The sequence below is a fragment of the Corvus brachyrhynchos genome, unplaced genomic scaffold, assembly GCF_000691975.1.
Source record: "Corvus brachyrhynchos isolate BGI_N302 unplaced genomic scaffold, ASM69197v1 scaffold28, whole genome shotgun sequence".
Classification (NCBI taxonomy): domain Eukaryota; kingdom Metazoa; phylum Chordata; class Aves; order Passeriformes; family Corvidae; genus Corvus; species Corvus brachyrhynchos.
Genome location: NW_008246058.1, coordinates 5,363,228 through 5,383,776, shown reverse-complemented (window position 1 = coordinate 5,383,776; position 20,549 = coordinate 5,363,228). Strand labels below are relative to the sequence as shown.

At 40.4% G+C, this 20,549-nt stretch overlaps 1 protein-coding gene and 1 long non-coding RNA gene across 2 annotated transcripts in view; one reads left to right on the top strand and one right to left on the bottom strand.

Moving 5' to 3' along the window:
- Positions 1–457: 457 nt before the first annotated feature.
- Positions 458–20,549, bottom strand: part of ENPP2 (ectonucleotide pyrophosphatase/phosphodiesterase 2) — a 57,216-nt gene continuing 37,124 nt past the window's right edge. Inside the window, 12 exon segments of the mRNA XM_017746106.1 lie at positions 458–1,069; positions 6,312–6,468; positions 7,050–7,182; positions 9,779–9,856; positions 10,644–10,779; positions 11,215–11,351; positions 13,836–13,884; positions 14,173–14,345; positions 15,274–15,361; positions 15,493–15,580; positions 17,590–17,717; positions 18,516–18,547. Coding sequence (XP_017601595.1) covers positions 899–1,069; positions 6,312–6,468; positions 7,050–7,182; positions 9,779–9,856; positions 10,644–10,779; positions 11,215–11,351; positions 13,836–13,884; positions 14,173–14,345; positions 15,274–15,361; positions 15,493–15,580; positions 17,590–17,717; positions 18,516–18,547 — 1,370 coding nt within the window. The 3' untranslated portion in view covers positions 458–898.
- Positions 2,128–9,305, top strand: LOC108449591. The gene is made up of 2 exons (XR_001865813.1): positions 2,128–3,400; positions 9,267–9,305. It is a non-coding gene; the product is annotated as an uncharacterized LOC108449591 (long non-coding RNA).

The window sequence follows — 20,549 nt, the reverse complement described above, 5'->3', positions numbered from 1 at the left end:
CTCTTTCAGCTTCTGTCTCATTTCAATTTCCCCCAAGGCTGAAGCAAAGGATGATGGAGCAGGTATTCCCATGAACCAGCCCAGACCAGCTGTGGTAGAGAAGGGGTGTGACACAGCCCTACCAGCAACAACCGATGTTATCACCTTGGATCCTTTCCACAGTTCCAGAGCAGGGCCAAGTGGCCTCAAGCATGGAATAATCCCTGCTAGCTCATGACAGCAAGCATCCTCCCCTCCCAGCTCTGCCCCTATAGCAAAACCTAACCAGTAATGACTGCTGTGGGTGTCTATTTTACGTCTCATTGCTGAGTACCAGGGCAGGGCACCTGGGCCCCGGCAGTCCTCTTACCAGCAAACCTAAGGCTCTTGAGAAGGGCTCTGCTCACTAAGAGATCTGTCAGCATCCAGCTGCCCACAAGCCCCTCTGAACATCCCTGTGAAAGGAAATCAAAACACATTAAAAAAACCTGAATGTGTGGTTTATTATATTTAAGATGCTGTTTGTCTATAGTGTTTAAATATGTCTGTCACACAGTATCAGTAAATGAATGTAATTTTACATGTTCAGTATTTTGATATACAGTACAGGACTACAAGTGTGGTAAAGGAGCATGAGAAATTTCCTTGATGCACGCATCAAACCTTGCAGCACCACTTAAAAGCTCCGAGTAAGGACTCAAAATGCAGTATTACAAGCACTACTAAATCAACCAAGAGACATACCTATATTAAACATTAGAGAAACAAAACAAATGACACAAAGGTTTAATGTTTAAGATTTGATACAGGATTAAAATACTAACATTTTTAATGTCCTGGCTTCAAATTAATAAATATAAAAACAATATAAAAATATACACCAATTGATAAAAGGATGCACTGAGTAAAGGTTAGAAAGCTAAATTTCACTTTCAAACGTATGCAGGTATGTCTTTAGGGAGAGGATTTCTGTGTAGCTGCGACTGGTCTTTCGGAAGAAGTCCAAGCTAGTGAGCTGTTCAATGTCACGCACACGTGCAGTGTGCATCTTCAGAAGATCTTCAACCCACTTTGATTCATCCTCAGAGCTCTGGGAAAAAAAAAAAAAAAAAAAAGTTTTATAGTAAGTCTTGTCAAAAATCATCTCCAAAAGCAAATGCAACTTGTCTACACATTTGTTCCAGATTTGAAGAACCTCTGTGCCTTATTCAGGAATGAATAAGGTAAATGAGTTCCAAGAAAACAGATTTGACATTTAGCAAGCAAGATGAATCCTACAGTTTTAATTCAGTACCCATTTTAGGATGGGGTTGACACAAAAACATAATCATCTAGAAAAAGCTAGGTTCAAGTTGCAGGTGTTTCAGAAAACCAGCCATATATTTTTAGAAGATCCACTGGTCACTCCATAGTTTTTATCTCACAGAAGGAACTCCATATTAATTATTTTTGTATTACCAAAGACCAAACTCTAGGCTGTTTGGCTTTGAATCCTACCCCTATACATTATTCTCAATTGACCACTACATCATCTAACACAGTAATATTTTAATCTTTCCACTTTACTTTTAGGAGACCTTTACAATTCTTTACACAGTTGGGACAGTGGTTTATGTAGGTACATAAAGACTCTTGTTACTGGAACATACATATTTTTCACTGATAAAAAAAAGAATTTCACCAAACATTTCCTGATTAAAAAAAAAAAAAAAAAAAAAAAAAAAAAAAAAAAAACAGAAAGGTTATGCGCCCAGAGGGTTGGGCATGTTGTCTTGGCTAGTTGTCAGACATATCCTTTCTCTGTTATTTCTATCTCTCTTACTTCCCCTCCTTTCTCATCTCTTCCCACATGTAAGCTCTCAACAACAGGAAAATTAATTTTAATTTCTTTTGAAGACAGTCAAGCCCGCTGGGGGCTTGGTCTGTGATAAGGACCACTTAGTTGCTTAGGCATGTGCTACTACCTGGTCTCCCTAGTCCATGGAAATTTTTCCTGCAGTGCCTGTTCCTCAGCCTTAGTACTTTATTTTTCCTTCCAGCAGATCTTTTACCTCAATCCAACAATTACCACTGTTCTCATTTATATAAATTTTGGAAAAAAAGTCACAGCTCAAAAAAGTCCAAATATTTCATCCAAAGTGGAAAAAAAAAAAAAAAAAAAAAAGAAAAATCAGGAAGGTTATGCTGCCAGAGTGATTGGGGTCAGGTTGTATGCTCTTAGGGGATAGCTGCTGCCTCATGCCTTGTGCCAGCACCAGCACATGTTGGAGTCATCCACAAACTAAGGTAACTCGCAAACACATCAGAAAATCAGCCCTGCAAAACGCTGCAGTGACTGGGACTGGCTGTTTGTGTGCCTTAACCAGCCCAGCAACATGTGCCATGAGCACTGCACCCAGGCCTGGGCACTGCATGACAGGGAGCAGACATGGGAAAAGGACAAAGCAAACAGGACTTTTCCCTCTTTGGCCCCTCTGGCTGGTACCTCTAAACCACTGCTAGGGAAGCAAGTTAGGAATGGTATCTCCGGTATTTAGACTTCATGTGTGTGACTTGGAAATCTTGCTGATAAAAATCTACTTCTGGGCCTATTCCTGGAAATGAACTCTTTTCTGACTGTCTCAGCAAGGTCCTCCTACTAAGTGACCCTCTCATAGACCAAGACTAAGCTCCAGCAATGCCAGAGCCCATCCAGTGTAGTAGTTGTGCCACAGACCAGGAAGTGGGTCACCCAACAAAAGCCGGGAGGGTGAGCGCGGTCGTTTGCACAGAGGACACAAAGTCCCAGACAGATCACAGCTGGCTGCTCTAAAGCAAATGTCCATGACCGAGTCAGCACCTGTTCAGTTCAAAGCTCTCAGCCCCAAACCAGCTTTCCTCTCCATATCACTAACAACCTGAGGACCAAAACCAGGTCTGGAACAAGAAAAGAAAGATGCAAATTAAGAGGGAAGAGGAGGGAGCACATCCTGCTCACTCCCCTTTGCCTGCAGTGCCATGCTCCAGGACTGCCACCTGGAAGCATGTGGCTGCAGGAAGCCCCTGCTCAGCCTTCAGCCTGGCAATCAGAAGTCTGCAAACAGGCCTCAACAGGGTTGTTATTGCAAATGCAGCCACTGTGACATTTTTGTTTTCCTCAAGCCTTTCTTCTGAGCAGGAAATCTGCAGAGCTCAAAAGGAAGTTATGAGCAAGCTACAAAGCTCACTTTTTTTGAATACAAGCAGTGTGCAAAAGATCTGCAACATGAATAAATCACAGGACTGTGAGGCTTGTTTAAACCTAGTCCAGCAAGACGGCATTTGCATGACTCCAGAAAATCAATCCACTGATTTCCATTTTTTTTTTTTTCTAGTCCACAACCTGCCCATGAAGCCTCAGGTGCAGCAGCAAGGATCTGAAATACAGTGATCAACTAACATGGTATTATATTGCCACATAATAATGAAGTGTTTACATTTAAAATGACAGTTTTCTCCAACTGTAGTGCTTAGTCTCACCCCCATAATACAGAGAGTTTTAGAAGGAAAAAATAACAATTGAAAACACGGAGACAAATAGAAATAGGTAATCAATTAGGAGGCTAACCCAAAATCCAGTGGAAAAAACACCAGATATTCTGCACAAGAATCTCTCTGAATATCAAATGGAAAGCTGAACATGATGCATGTAGACAGGTGGGTGAGGAACTCACTAATGAAAAGAAATTTAAGTGTTCTGCTGAAGGGAAAACAGTCGCCTAGAGAAAGTTTCCAGTAGTTTCTAGGGTTCCTTCAACTTTGGTCTTGGAAAGGATTTTGTGTAATGTTTTCACACATGCTTCTTGTGCCAAGGTCATTAGTTGCTAGCAAAAAGTCCCAATAGTCAGGAACTCCTGTCAATGCAGAGGAAGACTGGAATAGCACAGTGGAGGATGCAGATGCAGGAGCTCCCAGTATAGCATGAAATTGGGTTATCCAAACTGACACACAGGAGAAGCACCTGAGTGTATCAGTTGTGCACAAATGTGAGCCACCATTACAACACAGCTATGGAAAAAGCAAATTATAGGTAGTATCAGAGGAGTTGTGTCCAATGGAAAGAAAACCATTTTCATTTTGAGATCTGAGCTGCAGTACTTAATCTCATTCATGATCCAGGGGAAAAAAAAGATTGGACTGGATGAGATGCACAGGATGTCTGCCAACAGGCTCATCCTCTCTTAAAAGGGCAAAAAAGATCCTGGGTCTTCCATGAATAGAGAGAAGTATATGCTTTGAGAATCATCATAAATCATCTCTAGGGTAAATCCCAAAGAAGGGCTATTTAAGACACAGAAAAATGTTGACACAAGAATAAATGGGCATAACCTCACCATGAATAAACACAGTTTAGAAAAGGAACAAATTCAGATGAGAAGAGTAGTGGTGTTCTTCAGTGGCTGTGTGAAGAGAGAGAATGTGTGTACAGCTAGAGCAGAGCAGAGGGAAAGCTAATATTTCTTCAAATCTTAAAAGAAAACTGTGGAGATGTTAAGGTAAAATTCCTATGTTATCCATGCATTTCATCCATGAAGTATGGTGAGGTTTTACGCAATCACTTCTTCGGACAAGTAAGGTGGAACACCATGTGCAAAAGTAAGACTGATGCTGGATTTCAGTGGTAGAAATTTGCCTAGCTGTATTTTCATTCAAGAGCAACATTTAAATATTTTTGGAGTGGTTCTTTGCTATATAAAAGGCATGGACCAATATCTGCTAATGACCTTGCAGAAGCACTGAAGTTTTTCTCAGACTGTAAATACATACACTGTAAGTAGCACAACCTACAGAGAAAAGAAGGTTGGTTTGAAATGTAAGAAATCAAAAACTAGAAGAGACCATTATTGTAAAGAGCTCATAAAAAGGATTTCAGCAGTTTAAGAGAACTACGACATGCAATATCAGGAGGAAAAAAAAACTTACTTTGTCATAAAATTACATGTGGGCCGAGTTACAAGGGCAGAGACACTTAATACCTGTCAAAGTAGTAATTTCCAGATCACTAATTGGATCTTGATTCAGAGAAAAGCAGTCCAGAGAAAAACCACAATGCAATATATGTAGGACATTCTGAGACTCCTGGTGGAAGACATCTCTGCCCAAAGCAGTTGAGAATCTAAACAGGGGAAAGCCAGACCTGCTCAAGAGAGAGGGATACTGCTCCAAAAGCATGGGTTTAAAAAGTGGACCCTGAAAGCAGGAAATATTTGATGAATGAAAAAGAAACAGTGTTCAAGGTCAATTGTGTTCAGAATTGGAATGACTATTTCTGCTTCTAGCTGGAAAAGGAGTCTTAACTTTTTTTGCCTATACAAAATTTATAACATCAATGTGTTCATTCAGGAAACGGTTATTTGATGAGTGAGAAAGAAACAGTGTTCCAGGTGAATTGTGTACAGAGTTGGAATGACTATTTCTGCCTGTAGCTGGAACAGGAGTCTTAACTTTTTTGCCAATACAAAATTCATGACATTAATGAGTTCATTCAGGAAACAGTCTCCTGGCAGCCTATAGTGAAGTGTCTGTGTGCAGGAATTCACACAGCTGTGTAATGGGAGAACAAGTTCAGGCGGAAGGACAAGTCTAAATACAGCTGCCTGGGAGCTCTGCTGTCCTCGCAGAGCACTGGAGCCCATGGGGGACCCAACGCCCTCCTGCCACACGATCAGCTGCCAAGTGTGCACTTTCTGCAGTGCTGACCAGACCAAAGCCTTCATTAAGATTCTTACAGTAGATGATCTTGCATCCTAATGGAAGATAGGAAAGAAACCAGAAGGGTGTTTGGCTAGCTCTGTAATAAGAACCCAAACCTTTCCCTTGCATCAAGGTGTTCTGAAAACAGCAAGAACTACAATTCTACCCTTGGCCGGTTATAGCATCTACTTTTAATACTGTTGGGTTGGATATAATCATGCTGATTGATGCACCCAGACTGCTGTAGCAGACAGATTGCACTGTACCTGCATATAGAAACTGACCTCCATAAAAACATCAGGCTGGCTGCCAGCACAGTATGTCTACCTATACAGCCTCCCCCCAGTCTGTTCTGAAGTTACACTGACAAAACATAGAATCCTACAGGCAATAAACAATACTGCCAACCTACTGTATGTCAGTGCTTCCAGACAATTTTAGGTGCAGTAATAGTTCCATATTGTTGCTGATATAATGGAGGCGTGCATTCGCTTAACAGAGGCACTATCCTGTGCTTCCCATTCAAGACATCAGTGAGCACTTGCTTCTAATAGTAATGGGTTTTCACATGTCCCAGGAACGTGTTTACCCCAGAGCTGCAGTAGTGCAACAAAACTTACATTGCAGCTCTCATCATTGTCAGGCCGGTGGGGAAGGATGTATGAGAGCACAGAGAGCGGTCCATCACACTTGTCGGCTGGCTGAGTGAAATCTAAGCAGCTGGTTATGATGGCATAGTAATGAGTTGGAACAGGGATTGCACTGCCTTCCACAAACCTGAGGGAATAAAGCAAATATTTATCCACAAAGGATGAACTTGTTTGGAAGAAGGTTACACAAACAACATGGTCTTTCCTCTCCTACGTGTGAGGACACACATACATTGTTGAGATGTGTTTGATTCCTGAATACTGTTGAAAGTGAGCATCCAATTAGCTCACACTGTGCTACATAATTACCTCCTGCAGCGCTGAAAGGCTTCTTCAGTTCAAAGACATAGAGAGAATGCATTACAGAATTATCAAAAGACTTGAGCATGTAACTCAATAGCACTGCTCTTAAGTTCTAGAGAATTTTAGAGACAATAGACTCTGTGGAACCTAATTCAGCTTCATCTCAAACCAAGACAAGGATGAACACAATTTCAAAGTCAAGGTGAAAAGTTAACTGCTGAATTGTCATTTCCTTATTTTTATCACTGTCCTATCTACATGGGCATTCAGTCCCAATAACTTTAGAAAGAGCTAGAAAATTATGTCCCCTCCCAAAAATCAAATGATGTGCAGATAATTAATTGTTTAAGATAAAGTCATCAGCAAGAGAAGCAACAGCAAACCAATTTAAAGACAAACTCTTACTGTTTTATTTTGTCAGGTGTGTCATGTAAACCATCATAGTCATAGTCAAAGATTGGTCCACTTATAACATTGACTCCATTTCGTTCAGTGGCGTATCTCTTCACCAAAACCCTTTGGAAATAGTTCCACACCTCTGTGGGGAAGAAAACCAAACCAAACAATCAAACCAAAAGTAATAAAAAAACCCCAAAACAAACAGAAAAAACCCAACCAAACAAAAACCCCACAACACACCAAGATTTGGATAAGTCAAAACATGTCGAGGTTACAAACAGTTTTCTTCTTCCTGAAGATAAAAATCCAGTGGATATTATTTGTGAGATAGTAGGGGAAATCAAAGACTAAGCATTACAGAGTTACTGCAGCTTCATTCAGTTTTGTCAGTAAAGCCTATTCAGGCTTCTTTGTTCTCTGTTGATTTTTTTCCCCCAACCAGTGATAAAGGAAATGCACGGTACAGCTCCCAGGCTGGCATTACCACAGGCCTTGCACAGAGGTTCTGCTGTTCCTTCACCAAGCTGTAGAAACAGTTATTCACACGTTTTTGATATCTCTGTAAACGCTACCTTTGTCTTTGTTACCTGCTTACAGGGAAATATGCTGGGGTGGTGTGTTTTGGGGGTTTTTATTAATTTTAAAAAGGATACAGCACCATGATTAAAAGCTGAAACCAAGCATTTTAAAAGAAAGGGAAATACAAAGGTCATATTCATTCAGTTAAATTCTCCTTCGATACAAAATGTTTAACTTTTAAACTAAATGCAATCAAAGAGGACCAAAGTCATGTCATTACAGCAGCCTTTGGGAAGAGCATGACACACTTTCTCCCACCATGTCCTCCTCAACCTTAGCAAGTTAAGATTCTTGCAGAGATGGGAAACACACTGGAATCTCCAGTGACATCATTCTTACAGTTCTTTTTTTTTCTTCTTTTTTAACTAACAGAAGTGTATGTAAACAAAACTTCTCAAACTTGTAAGAGTTTAACTCTTGTCTTGTCAGCTCAGACCATTAAGTCCATGGTTCCCTGGAGCTGGTGGCAATGCCAGCCTCAGAAAGCTCCCTTGTACACCTTGTTCTAAGCCAGCTGGGGCTGATGCCCAGGGTCCCACCAGCAGTGGTCTAACAAGAACTTCAGCCTAATCACTTGGCAATACCACTCCTCCAGCTGCTCACTCCTCCAGTGCATGTGCCTTAACAATAAAAAACAGTCCAAAAAGGAAAGATTCCGTCTCTCCTCACTGCCTTGAGTTTTGTATCTAAATCAGAGCCCTGTTCCACTTCCCACTGCAATCGCATACAGAGCAACACCAGGGCAATGTGGTCCCAGCCCAGGGGCATAATTTTTGTAGCTCCAGCAAAGCAGGAGCTGCTTAAGCCAATCTCACTATGGAAAAGATGGACACAGAATTATTGCCTGTGGGGATGGGATGGGACAGTCAATTATAAAAACAAAGCAGAGGAGGGGGCCCTCTGCAGCCAGCACTACCACCAAAGCCAGCAAAGCATAAACTGCCACCTCCTATTTCACCTGTTACAGAAAAAGATCCTTATAATCAGCTTATACTTGGCTCTCAGCACTGCAACCTGCATACATGGAGTGGTTTGTAATTCTGCAGGAATGACATTAGTACCAGAATTTTTTTGCAAGGAATCCTTCACCCACTTGCGATGAAGAAGGCCACTAGACAAAATGAGCTGCTAGAGGTGGGTTGTTCTCCTGTGATTAGCATTTCAGCAAAATACTGAGATTAACATTAGCATAAAGAGCACTTTTATGAAGTGACTCAGGAGCGGGAAATCCCTGATAATTTTTCACTACGTAATCAGTCAAGTGCTTTTGCTCAAATTTCCAGCAAACATCACCACTTGGTCCTACACAGAGGCTTTTCAGTTAAAAACACTCTTTTCTGGTTAAAAAGAAACAAGCTCCCATAGGCTTTGATGTTTATCCAAACCTCTCTGGCCTAAAATCTTAATTGGAAATCTCACAAGAACAGGCTCTTGAGATTCTTCCAAGGCTTGTCAATCCCTGCCGAGCCAAAAATGCCACCAGAATAGCCTGATGGTTTTCCTACCTCTTGGCAAGACTAGAGAGAAAAGGGATGTGCAGACAAAAGAAATGTTAGCATTATAATCCTGCAGCACTGAAAGTTTCAGACAGGTTTAAATCATCCCTCATTTTCCATAAATTGGTTTTCTCTTTTTTCTTTATAGGTAATAAATATGTTCAGTCTCCTTCTAAGGGCATGGAGAGAAAAATCAAATCTAATCACTTGTCCCCGAACTACAAAATGCCAAGGACACACTCCCAGGCTTGAACATGCTCTCAGGCTCCAGCTGTTGCCTAAGTACGTTCCGCACTAGCTTGGGCTACAGACAAGAGAATCTGAATGATCTTGCAGACAGTGAATTACTGTGACATAAAGCGCAACTGCTGACCTACAGCACGTCTGTGCTCTTACCTTAGCCCAGCACCAAGGAAAATAAACTTTTCTTAAAACTTAAGCCTTTCTTGTGGTATTTATTTATTATTTATTTATATTGTGGCATATATAGCCTGCCCATACCTAGCACTATACAGGTGCCCACAGGTATTATCTGCTGGCTATAGGTAACTGAATTTTATGTTCTAAACTTCTCCCATCAGTTTATTCCATAATCCAACACACAGTAAAAAAAAAACCTTGTTGTTAAAGAGAAGTATAGTCATGGAAAAAAGCACTTACTTTTGAAGGCAGGATACATTGGAATTATATTTGTTATTAGAAAAGCATCATATTTTGCTTCTGCAGAGGAACTTAATTCTGAAAACAGTGAAACAGAAAAATATTAATGAGATTAAATATAAGAATTTCGTAAAAGATATAAATGTTTTGAAAATGGCTTCAGATCTTAACCAAAGGGAATACTATAATCTAAACAGCAATCTGAATGCTATATCCAGAAATGCACATTACATACACAAAATTTGTCTTTAACATGACAGCTGAGCATGGAAAGGAAGGATTTTATCTTTACTTCAACTGTCAGTCTGTTCAAACTATTTTCATATAGCTCATCTATTTTTGCTCTCTTAAAAGGCAGAGAGCTGCTCTGCAGGCATTTACAAAAGTGGCCAGCAATTTTCTGGGAAAGAAGTGTGGAATTATCTTCTAGTTCTGAGCAAGCCTTTGCACCAGTAATTCCATTTCAGAAATCCACCATAAAATATTTCAGCCACTGAGTGAGGAAGGCAGAGCAATGAAGTTCACAGCTGTGAGAAAGTTGTGCCCCTTCAACATTTATTATTCCCAGAAGATCACTGCTCCAATACTGGAGTAAAGCAAGTGCATCAGGAGAATCAAGAACACTTGTTTACATAGGCTTTCTACTATCACTATTTCTATAGGATGGTAGAAACTTTTACAGTATGCAAAAGTCTAATTTGGATTTATGAATTAAAAATATGTTTATCTTACTGGTGTTTGAATTCAAAATTAGTCTGTTTTTATCTGGTGGGGTTTGCCTGGAGTATGTTCATACCAAAGGTTTTCCCTAACAAAACAAGACAATTGCAAAATCCCTAGGTACTAAAAAGCTATCTAAACTTACGAGGAGGGAAGAGGAATCCATAGGAGAGCTGTTTGTCGCCTCGGTATGCGGCGCAGCTCTGGCTGTTTCCTGGAGAAATGCGGAGGTCAGGCCTCACACAGCTGGCCAGGTGCTCCGGGACACCTGATACCTCTGCCTGTATTGAAGAACATGGAGAAAGCAAAAAAAAGTAATTTCAGCTTTTACAGATAAAAGGAAACAGTTGACAGACTGCACAGAAGGCCTTGTGTAGTAAAATAAACCACTACAACCAAATCCTGCTCCTGCATTGCTACACAGTCCCTTCTTCAGGGAAATCTCCATGGGAGATAATTCAAATGAAGGCACTCATAATAAAACAAACCCCCACTGAACAAAACAGGAGAAGAAATATATGACCCTTCTGCCTTAAAATTCTTCTCTCATGAAGGAAATAAAAGAATCTGGGCATTGTTTACAGAGGTACTTGACATCATTTCTGGTGCGAAAATTTCCCTGGGAAAGGGAAATTTTAGGACTTCAAGAACACAGATACCAAAAAATTTTCCCCAGGATTTTTTAAGCACATTTCAAGAGTAGAGACAGCTCTAACCTGTTTGGAAATAGTGTAGGATGTCCAGAGAGGCATCAGGAATGTTTCACTGTAGCCACTTTCAAAGTCGTGATGATGCAAGATATTGTATTTTGTGCGGTACAGTACTGCAGGGCGTCCATATAAAAGATGCTTCTCTAAAGATCAAAAGAAATTACATTTACATTTATTACTAAAAATCTTAAGGATGAAAAAAAGAAAAATGGGGTTGGCTTTTTGTCACATGCTGATTTTTCAGTGATCATTAATGGGATATTGACACCAAATAATTACTAAGGAAATCTTTTGAAAGAGAGAGAAACAGCTCTTCAACTGTTCTGGCTGCAATCCCCATTCCAGGCTCACAATACCCTTTGGGATTAAAAGTCCCTTCTACACTTGAAAGCTTGTTTGTGTCACAGGTTGGAAAGAGGGTATTTTTCCAAACCCTGGAGACTCTTCAATGATCTTTGTGTCCACATTTCAGTCACACATGAGGTGATAAGCACTTTTCTTCATAGCTTTAAATCCGTCCCTGGTCTATCAGTCTTGCCACTCTTCTCTGGACTTTCTCTCCTTCCTAAGTTTTCTGTAAAGTCCCTCTCAAAATGGAGGCGAAAGTGGCCACTCACTAAAAGAGTAGTTTTTTCCCACTTGGCTGATACAGATTAGTTCTGAAGACTGATGTGATATTTTTTGTCAGTAAAATCAAAGAAACAAACTAAGAAAAAAGCCTTTTCCTTACTTTGGCTACAAAAAGATACCTCCAGCTCTGTAAAAACTGCCCTTCTTCTGTCTTGGTGATATGTTATGGTTAAATGTCCTTAGATAACTCTGACAACCTTGCTTATAAAAAGACAAAAACATTGAAAGAGATAGAAGAAAAATAGATTTCCTGGATAATCTTGCATTGCCCTGTAGAGTTCATTGAATTTGATAACCTTTTGGCAAACACACATGGCTTGCTTTTGGAAATTAAAACAGAAAATTAAAATAGAAACAAGGAAAGCGGCCTAACACAATTCCCAGATAGGCATTTAACCTGAAAGAAAAGGGCATGTTTTATTAGTGCTTGACTACAAACAGAGGATGTTTTTATAGGGCACAAGAAAAAAAGTAGGAAAAGCCTAGTCTAAGGACAAAGATGATAAACTTGCTTTATTCAAGAGAAGCTGAAGTCATCTTTTTCTTCTGCCTGTGAATAACGACATGGTGCACTGTGTGGGAGAAGGGAATTAAATAAACGCAGGAAGATCTGTAAACAGGTGCTACAGCTTGTCTTGAAGTAAAACAAAACTTGCATGCAGCAGAACTGCTTGTTTAAATAAGGACACACCATGCCATTTAACAGAGAATTGACAAATGAGCAAGTGCAATTGGTTTGAATGCTCACATATTAAAATATATCGAAATACTATTTTTATATTACTACAGTGAAGAAGAATGAAAACTATAAACCAAAATAAAGATGTTGAGATTTGAACTACAGCAGTGACGGTGTTTTTTCCTGATGCCAGAAACTGTCACAGTGAGGAGTAGCTCTTCATTGATTGGGAAAATCAGTTTAACAAGATGAAAGCTGCAGAAAGGCAATTTAACTCACAAAGAGGAGGAATTACATCACATTTAGAAACTAAAGGATAGGCTGCATTGCCTGTTCACAACAGAGAAACTGAAAATACCTTCATAAAGTATTGCCTTCATAAGGGAATTGAAACAAATCTCCTTAACCATCTGAACAATACAATTTGAGATACCTCAAAAATCCATGTCTAAACTCAAAGCTTCAGAATTTGTTAATCTGGACAATTGTTATGTTAAGGGAAATGCTGTGAATTGTTATGCTGAACTTGATCACCACTGTGAGAAGGAAAACTCTGCTTTGGTTCACCTTTCAACTCAGTAGTGCTGCTCAGAAAAGTAGTGCTCCTCTGCTCCTATTGCTCCGCTTTAACCTGGACCACGGCCCTGATGCAGCTGAGAATGCAGTCACACAGAAGTCAGCGCTGGCACACAGCAGGAACTAGTGTCCAGGAGAGCTGGGAATGCTTTCTCCTGGAAGTAACATTGACTTGAACACTGAAGAGGAACAGAATTGCGCTCAGCAGCCTAAACTAGCAGAGCACTTGTTTCACTCTATAACCTGCACCCTAAGAGCCAAGCATTAAGACCTAGTCAGGGATTGTCAAAGCAGCTGTAGCATCCTTTCTAGGTGAAACCTGAGCCTGGATAACTATGGGAAAACACAGCATGCAAATACAGTCTGGTTTTTTCCCCACTTACAGCCTGTGGTTGAATGGAGTACCACCTCATGCACCCTCTCCTTTCCTCATGTCTCTACCTTCACATCTGAGCTTAAAACTTCTGAAGGTGATGGAGTGGAAGAATTAAAACTCACATCACTTTGAACAATGCTTTAGTCCCAGTTCAGCAAAAGGTAGTGTGCACTTCGTCACATGAGCAGCGCTTCATCCCGAGATCCCACATATCTCATGTGTGTCTGTGTGCTACTTCAGCAGTTACTCGAAAAGACAATTTACCACACTTAACCACACCAGGAGCTGCTCTGGTATTAACGACGCAAAGTAATTTACAAAAGAAAACGAAATCAGCTTTCATCAACTGAGGCAGCAGGCTCTTACCTTCTGTTCCCTTGACATGAAAGCGCTTGTTGAGTTCATCCAACTTGTTCTTCTCAAGAATAGAAAAAAAAGGAACAAAATTAGGACCACTGGAGCACTCTGACATCTCATTTTACTAGGCATCTAACACAACAAAACTAGTACTATAAGACAGTGATCATTTTCTTATCTTCACTTTTACAAAAAGCCATAATTGTTCCAAGAGGGCAAAAGACTTCACAGGAGGGACCTGGGGAAATTCTTACAGATCAAATCCTCTCAAAACAAGTAAAATGGCTACAACTTTACCAAAAACTACTGCTAGTAGTGGAGGCTTTCACAGATCCTAAACACCTACCTTATCATCACATGTACATCCTATATCAAAATCTGATGCAGAAGGTAGAGCTACAGGATACAGTGGTTTAGCAACTTCATCTGGCACAGTTGGTTTATAAACATTGGCTCTCAGCAGGTGATTTAAACTTCCATGGGTGCCATTATTGGGAGCAGGCTTTAATCCAAGCAGATCTATGAAACCACCGAGGAAAAATGAATGGTGGTTAGACACCAAACATGTATTCAGCAGCAACTCTATCAAGCCAAGACATTTATTAGTAATATTGTTTACACCTACAGCATGTTAATGAAAGCTTTTAATGTAATGAAAACACTGATCTTTTGTCCAAGGCATAAAATTGCAAATGCCACATGAATAGTATCTTTGCTTTCATGACAAAATGTTAATTTGCACCAAGACACTGGAAAAATTTTAAACTGTACAGAGTTTTATTATAACTACTCCTTCAGCTTCCAGTGCAAACCTATGCTCAATGTGCTGACCTTACACCAAACATCTGCAACACACTGATTTATAAATAAGGGCTAACTACCCCTTAGGTTATACATATTTGGGAAAAAAAATGTGAATCACATCTTTGAAACACCTTGAAGTTTTACTGTGAATTACACGTTGAAAATTTCATTTTTCTAGAAAATCAGTACTAAAGAAAAGATCTTAATGAATATCTGTATACATCATGAGATTCTTCTTTGTGGCTTCAGTGCAAATTCAGGAAACATAATCATACCAGGAAATGCCATAGAAAACTAAGTGATCAGCCTGAGCTGCTGCATGAGATGTGCAGGTGCAGAAGCAAGTCTCTGAACAGAAACCTCTTTCCTAGACTGCTGAGATGTGGACACCACACATTGTAGGTGTCCATTTGATCTCTGTCAAGCTGCACACATCCTAACTATAGTAACGCCCTTTACTGGCCAGCACCAGAGCAAACTGAGACCCCTGAGATGTGCCTTCAGCCCTCCTGGCAAGTGCTTGGGAAAGGGGGACTAGGAAAAAAACACTGGGAGGAATTCAGGGCATGAGCTCATGGGTACCTAAATGAAGCCCTGGTAAAATAAGTTGCTGCTTTTGCAACTTCTCAAGCAGGCAGCTTACCACACATGACGTTGTACAGTTCAATGTTTTCAAAAGGAGGCACTTTGGTCTTGTACTTGAAGGTAGGACCATAACCTATAAAGACAGTCTTAAAAAAAAAATAGAAAGAAGAACATGAAGGAAGAACTTTAAAATGTGGGGGGTTTTCACTGAATATTTACATTTCAGAGACTTTCAATTTCTTCTGCCTTCAATGACCCTCCCACACATTGCTCGTACCTGCATGCTGTTTATCTTGTTGTCATAGCCATGGTCTCCGTGAAAGAAACATTTTCCTGTTGGTTTCTTGTAAACATCCACAGCTTTCCTAAATTGAAAAAGTATTAGAAAATTTCCTCAAAGGTGTCTGACCTCACAATATCCTTTGGGGGCAGGAAGGATAAGGTTACAGGACAATGCATTATTTATCTTTCTTGAATAGCAGTAGTAGGACTACAGGCTTATACAGCATCCCCAGGGTTTCTCCCTCTACTCCCACTCTAAGAAACAACTATTATTGATAAAAACCTTAGTATCTATTATTTTCTCAGACCTTCTCATATCACAATCTCCTGCAGGCTGGAGGTGTTGGACCATACTCTTCCAATCCTCAAAAGGCCCACAGAGGCTGCTCAGAAAGCACCTTTGTGATGTTACAGTGCCACAGTGTCATACAATGCTATAAAGTGCTTTCGCCTGTTTGCCTTTAGCCCAATAAACAAAAATGGGGGGCAGAAACAAAGCTGAAAAAATAAAGATTTTCATGAACAGAAATAGCTGGGATGATAAGTGCTGTACCATAGGAATGATAATTATCAGCTTGTTATTGAGATGGGTTTTTTACAAAATAAGTGGAAAAATAAGTATTGTGTCATAGGAATTATAATCACCAGTTTATTTCAGAGTACTTCTATACAGTTTTATAGGGCTATGTGCAGGCAAGACATCCAGAGGACCACATTATCCTACAAATTAATTTCTTCATGTGCAATAAAATAATGCTCAGTCAAAGCTTGATTTTGGCCTTATATTTATATCTATGTTTATATACTAGAGTTACAGCAATCAGGCTGTAACTACCAATTACACTTACACTAATGAATGAATTAGTGGTGAAGGAGAGCTCTGAAAATTCATAAATAAGCCAAAGAAAGACTGATGTAATTAGTAAGAAATTACTAAATGTAAATCAACCTGGGCAATCCCATAAATTCCAGTAAAATTCTTAAAACTAAAGCTTTTATAGGCGTAAAATTCAGAGTGTGATTCTTTGAAATATACATAACCCCAGCCACAGGGCAGCCTGCCAGCAGCCAGTGGAGTTATGCAAGAAAGCAAATGGGGTTTCTCATTCAGTGCTTCAGCAGAGTGATTCTTGCATAATTCATGGAAAGATAAGCACAGATGTCAAAAGCCACTTACAACACACTGTGTGTTTGCCTGGCAGCTATATGGGCAAAAAACCCTACCATAATTAAAAGCTCATAACAGACTACCATGAGCCAAAAGCTGTGTCATCTTCCAAGAAGCACTGAGTCAGATTCATGCAAAAAAGACCCTACCATTCTCATACTGTAATACACAACACGTGTCAAAGTATACTCAAATGGAAAGCTGTGCATGATCCATAAACAAAGGCTACTCCTCTCCTGTTCACTCTATACATGTATGTGCCAACTTGTTTTTCCTCATTCAATTTTTAGCTAACTAATAAATACTGCCCATATTCTATATCCAAAAATTCAGAGTCATATGGTTAAGAGCAACCCAAACCAGAGTTTTTCCTGAGCTAAAGCATCCTGGCTTTCTGTGGATTTGTTTTGAAACACAATACATTGCCAGCACAGCATTTTGATGGCCACCCCTCATATCCTTCCACATGTTCTCAGGCATTCACCCACTCCGCCAGTATCTCCATTTTCTTTCCATTCGTCCATTTCATCCACTCAGACTCTTGCTCCCTCACATCCCCTCACCACATAAGCCTGCCCCTTCCTCCCACATTCCCTGCTCGTCAGTTGGAGTAAGCTTGCACCTCATTAGAAAGGCTTATCAGTTTCTACATTTGAGCTAATCAGTCAAAAACCACAAAGCTGCTTGAGCACATCAGTTTGGGTTTCTAACTTCTATCCAGCAATTGATTTTCCCACACTTTAAAATATTTTGTGTTCTAAACCACATCCTCATGCACGAAATGTGATTGAACCTCACACAGATTTCAAAACTCCTCGTGCTCACAGGGTAGAGGTAGATGCAAACAGACAGGGCAATCCTAAGTGTCCCATTTCCTCAGAAGAAAAGACTGAAAATTGGGATGGAAGCAAAAGCAAGGGTTACCTTGCCACATGCCATTTGCGATCCACCAGTAAATGGACATCCTCAATTCTTCGGTTGTTGGCATAGTGCAAACGTTTAGGCAGGTGCTGTTTCAAGTAAGGCTTGAAGTGCTGGTCAGGCTTTCTACACTGAAAAATAAATGGTTACAAATAGCACACTGTGAGTTAGCTTAAGATGCACATAAAACCTTTGACTACAGAAATCAAGCTGTTAAGGGCAGCACTGATGATGTCTGGAAAACAAAGTGTACATCTAGAATATGTAGTCCAGTCATTTCTGTCCAGTATTTACATGCAGCCAAGGCCCAGGGAGGCATTCAAAGATATATTTAGAAAGTTTCATCCTCATGACAGTCTTTATGAAACTATCAAACAAAATATCACATATACTTAACTCACAGATGAAGAATTCTAACTGGACCAAAGCTTAAGTTCCAGAGGATGACTGAATGCTCAAAAATACACCTCATTTGCAGGTATATTTAAAGCCATCTGGTTACAAAATTTGGGGGGTTTTGTTTTGTTTTAAACACTTTTTTTCCATTAAAGGCAAGGTTAGAGTTGAAGGCTATTAAATGCACTTTTTCAGTGTCTTTAAAGTGCTAGTAAAATGTTTACCCTAAAAGATTACTTTCCAATTCTGAAGCAATGAATAAATAGACTCAATTCAGGGAGTAAAGACAGTCCAGGAGATTCTGTTTCTGCACTGCCCAAAAAGGTTATAAAAGCTACTAGAGCAGCAAACAGTGAAAAACATGACAAACATTAATCTGTGTGCATGAAGGGCACCATTTAACATTCTTTATTTATGATAATGGTTGATTGATTTTCCTGCCTAAAGAGTGAGAAAAGCAAGCTGAATAATGCCACAAATCAAGAAGTGAACAGTGAATTATAGACAGATACCTCCCAGTCCTAAATACTTACTGTAAGGTTGGCAACAATCACTTTAGGATCATCTGTAAAGCAAAGGAAAAAAAAAAAAAGAAGATTAAAAATTTGCAGAAGAAAACACAAGTTTTACATAAGCACACTTCCTAATACTTCCCTGACCTTTACTAAAAGTGTTTTGTATATATCATAGAATAAACCAAATCATTTGGGTTGGAAAAGACCTTTAAGATCATGAAGTGCAACCCTTAATCCAGCACTGCCAAGTCTATCACTAAACCATGTCCACAAGTGCCCCATCTTTTAAACACCTCCAGGGATTGTTACTCCACCACTTCCCTGGGTGGCCTTTTCCAGTCCCTGACCACCCTTTTTAATGAAGAATTTTTTCCTAATATCCAATTTGAACCTCCCCTGGTGCAACTTGAGGCCATTTCCTCTTGTCCTGTCACTTATTACACCTGGGAGAAGAGACCAACCTCAACCTGGCTACAGCCTCCTTTCAGGGAGTTGAAGAGAGTGATAAGGTCTCCCCTGAGCCTCCAGGCTAAACACCCCCAGCTCCCTCAGCTGCTCCTCATCAGACTTGTGCTCCAGGCAGACCCTTCACCAGCTCCATTGCCCTTCTCTGGACAAACCCCACATGCTCAATGTCCTTTTTTGAGTAAGGGGCCCAAATATGAACCCAAGATTTGAGGTGTGGCCTCACCAGTGCCAAGTACAGGGGGACAATCCCTGCCCTGGTCCTGCTGGCCACACTGTTTCTGATACAGGCTAGGACACCACTGGCCTTCTTGGCCACCTGGGCACACACTGGCTCATGTTCAGTCACTGTTGACCAGCACCCCCAGCTCCTTTTCCAAGGGCAGCTTTCCAGCCACTGTTCCCCAGCCTGCAGCACTACATGGGGTTGTTGTGACCCAAGTGCAGGACCCAGCATCTGACCTTGTTGAACCTCATACCATTGGCCTTGGCCCATTGATCCAGCCTGTCCAGATCCTTCTGCAGAGCTCTCCTACCCTCCAGCAGATCAACACTCATGCCCGGCTTGGTGTTATCTGCAAATTGATTCAGGGTACCCTTGATCCTCTCATTCAGATCATCAATAAAGATATTAAACAGAACTGGCCCTGATACTGAGCCCTGGGGAACACTCTGGGCCTGGCCATCCAGACAGTTTTTACCCAGTGAAGGGTGCCCCTGTCCAAGCCACAGGCTTCCAGTTTCTCCAAGAGAATGATGTGGGACACGGGACACAATATCAAAGTCTTTACAAAAGTCCAGGTAGACAATATCCACAGAAGCAGATCACCTTGTCATAGGAGATCAAGCTGGACAAGCAGGACCTGCTTTTCCTACACCCATGCTGGATGGGCCAGATCCCCTGGTTGTCCTGCATGTGCCATGTGATGGCTTGGTGATATGTAGTTGCTTAGGTAGTGTTCTCACTGTTTTATGATCTGGGCCTTAGCTTAATACTTATTTTATTTTCTGAAAACACAGACTTTCAAGACTTTTTCTGTTTTATTTTAAAATAAAACATTATCTCCAAACACAATGACCTTCCTTGAAAAATTTTGAAAGCACATTTGAATGCAACAATGCACTCTGTTAGAAGCAGCAAGATAAATATGTAGCATTTTCTGGTCACTTTTAATGTTTGACCGATTTCATAGGCTACTACTGAGTAAGTGAAAAGCCACAGTAAAATATTCTGGATTTGTCTTTGGGCTATTAAAGGGACGTGCAAGATATAGAAAGACCAAACCCAGTAACACTAACTATTTTCTTCTGTGGTGTGGGGGAAGCATTTTTCAGTCATGAGAGAAAAACGGGCTAAAAGAAAATCTTCAGACGTGAAAATCTCGTGTTCAAATACTATTGTTTTGGTTGCTTAAGACATGATCTTGCTGAGGTTGAAATAGGCTCTACTGACTCTCAAAACACAAGCTGCAGGTTTTTGCATTGCAAAGGTGTGTTTGCAGTATTGAAACAGTATTACGGAACGGTAAAGAATAAAGACATTGGTAATTTGCCATTTAAGGAGGTAAACCCCAGTTCCAAAGGTAA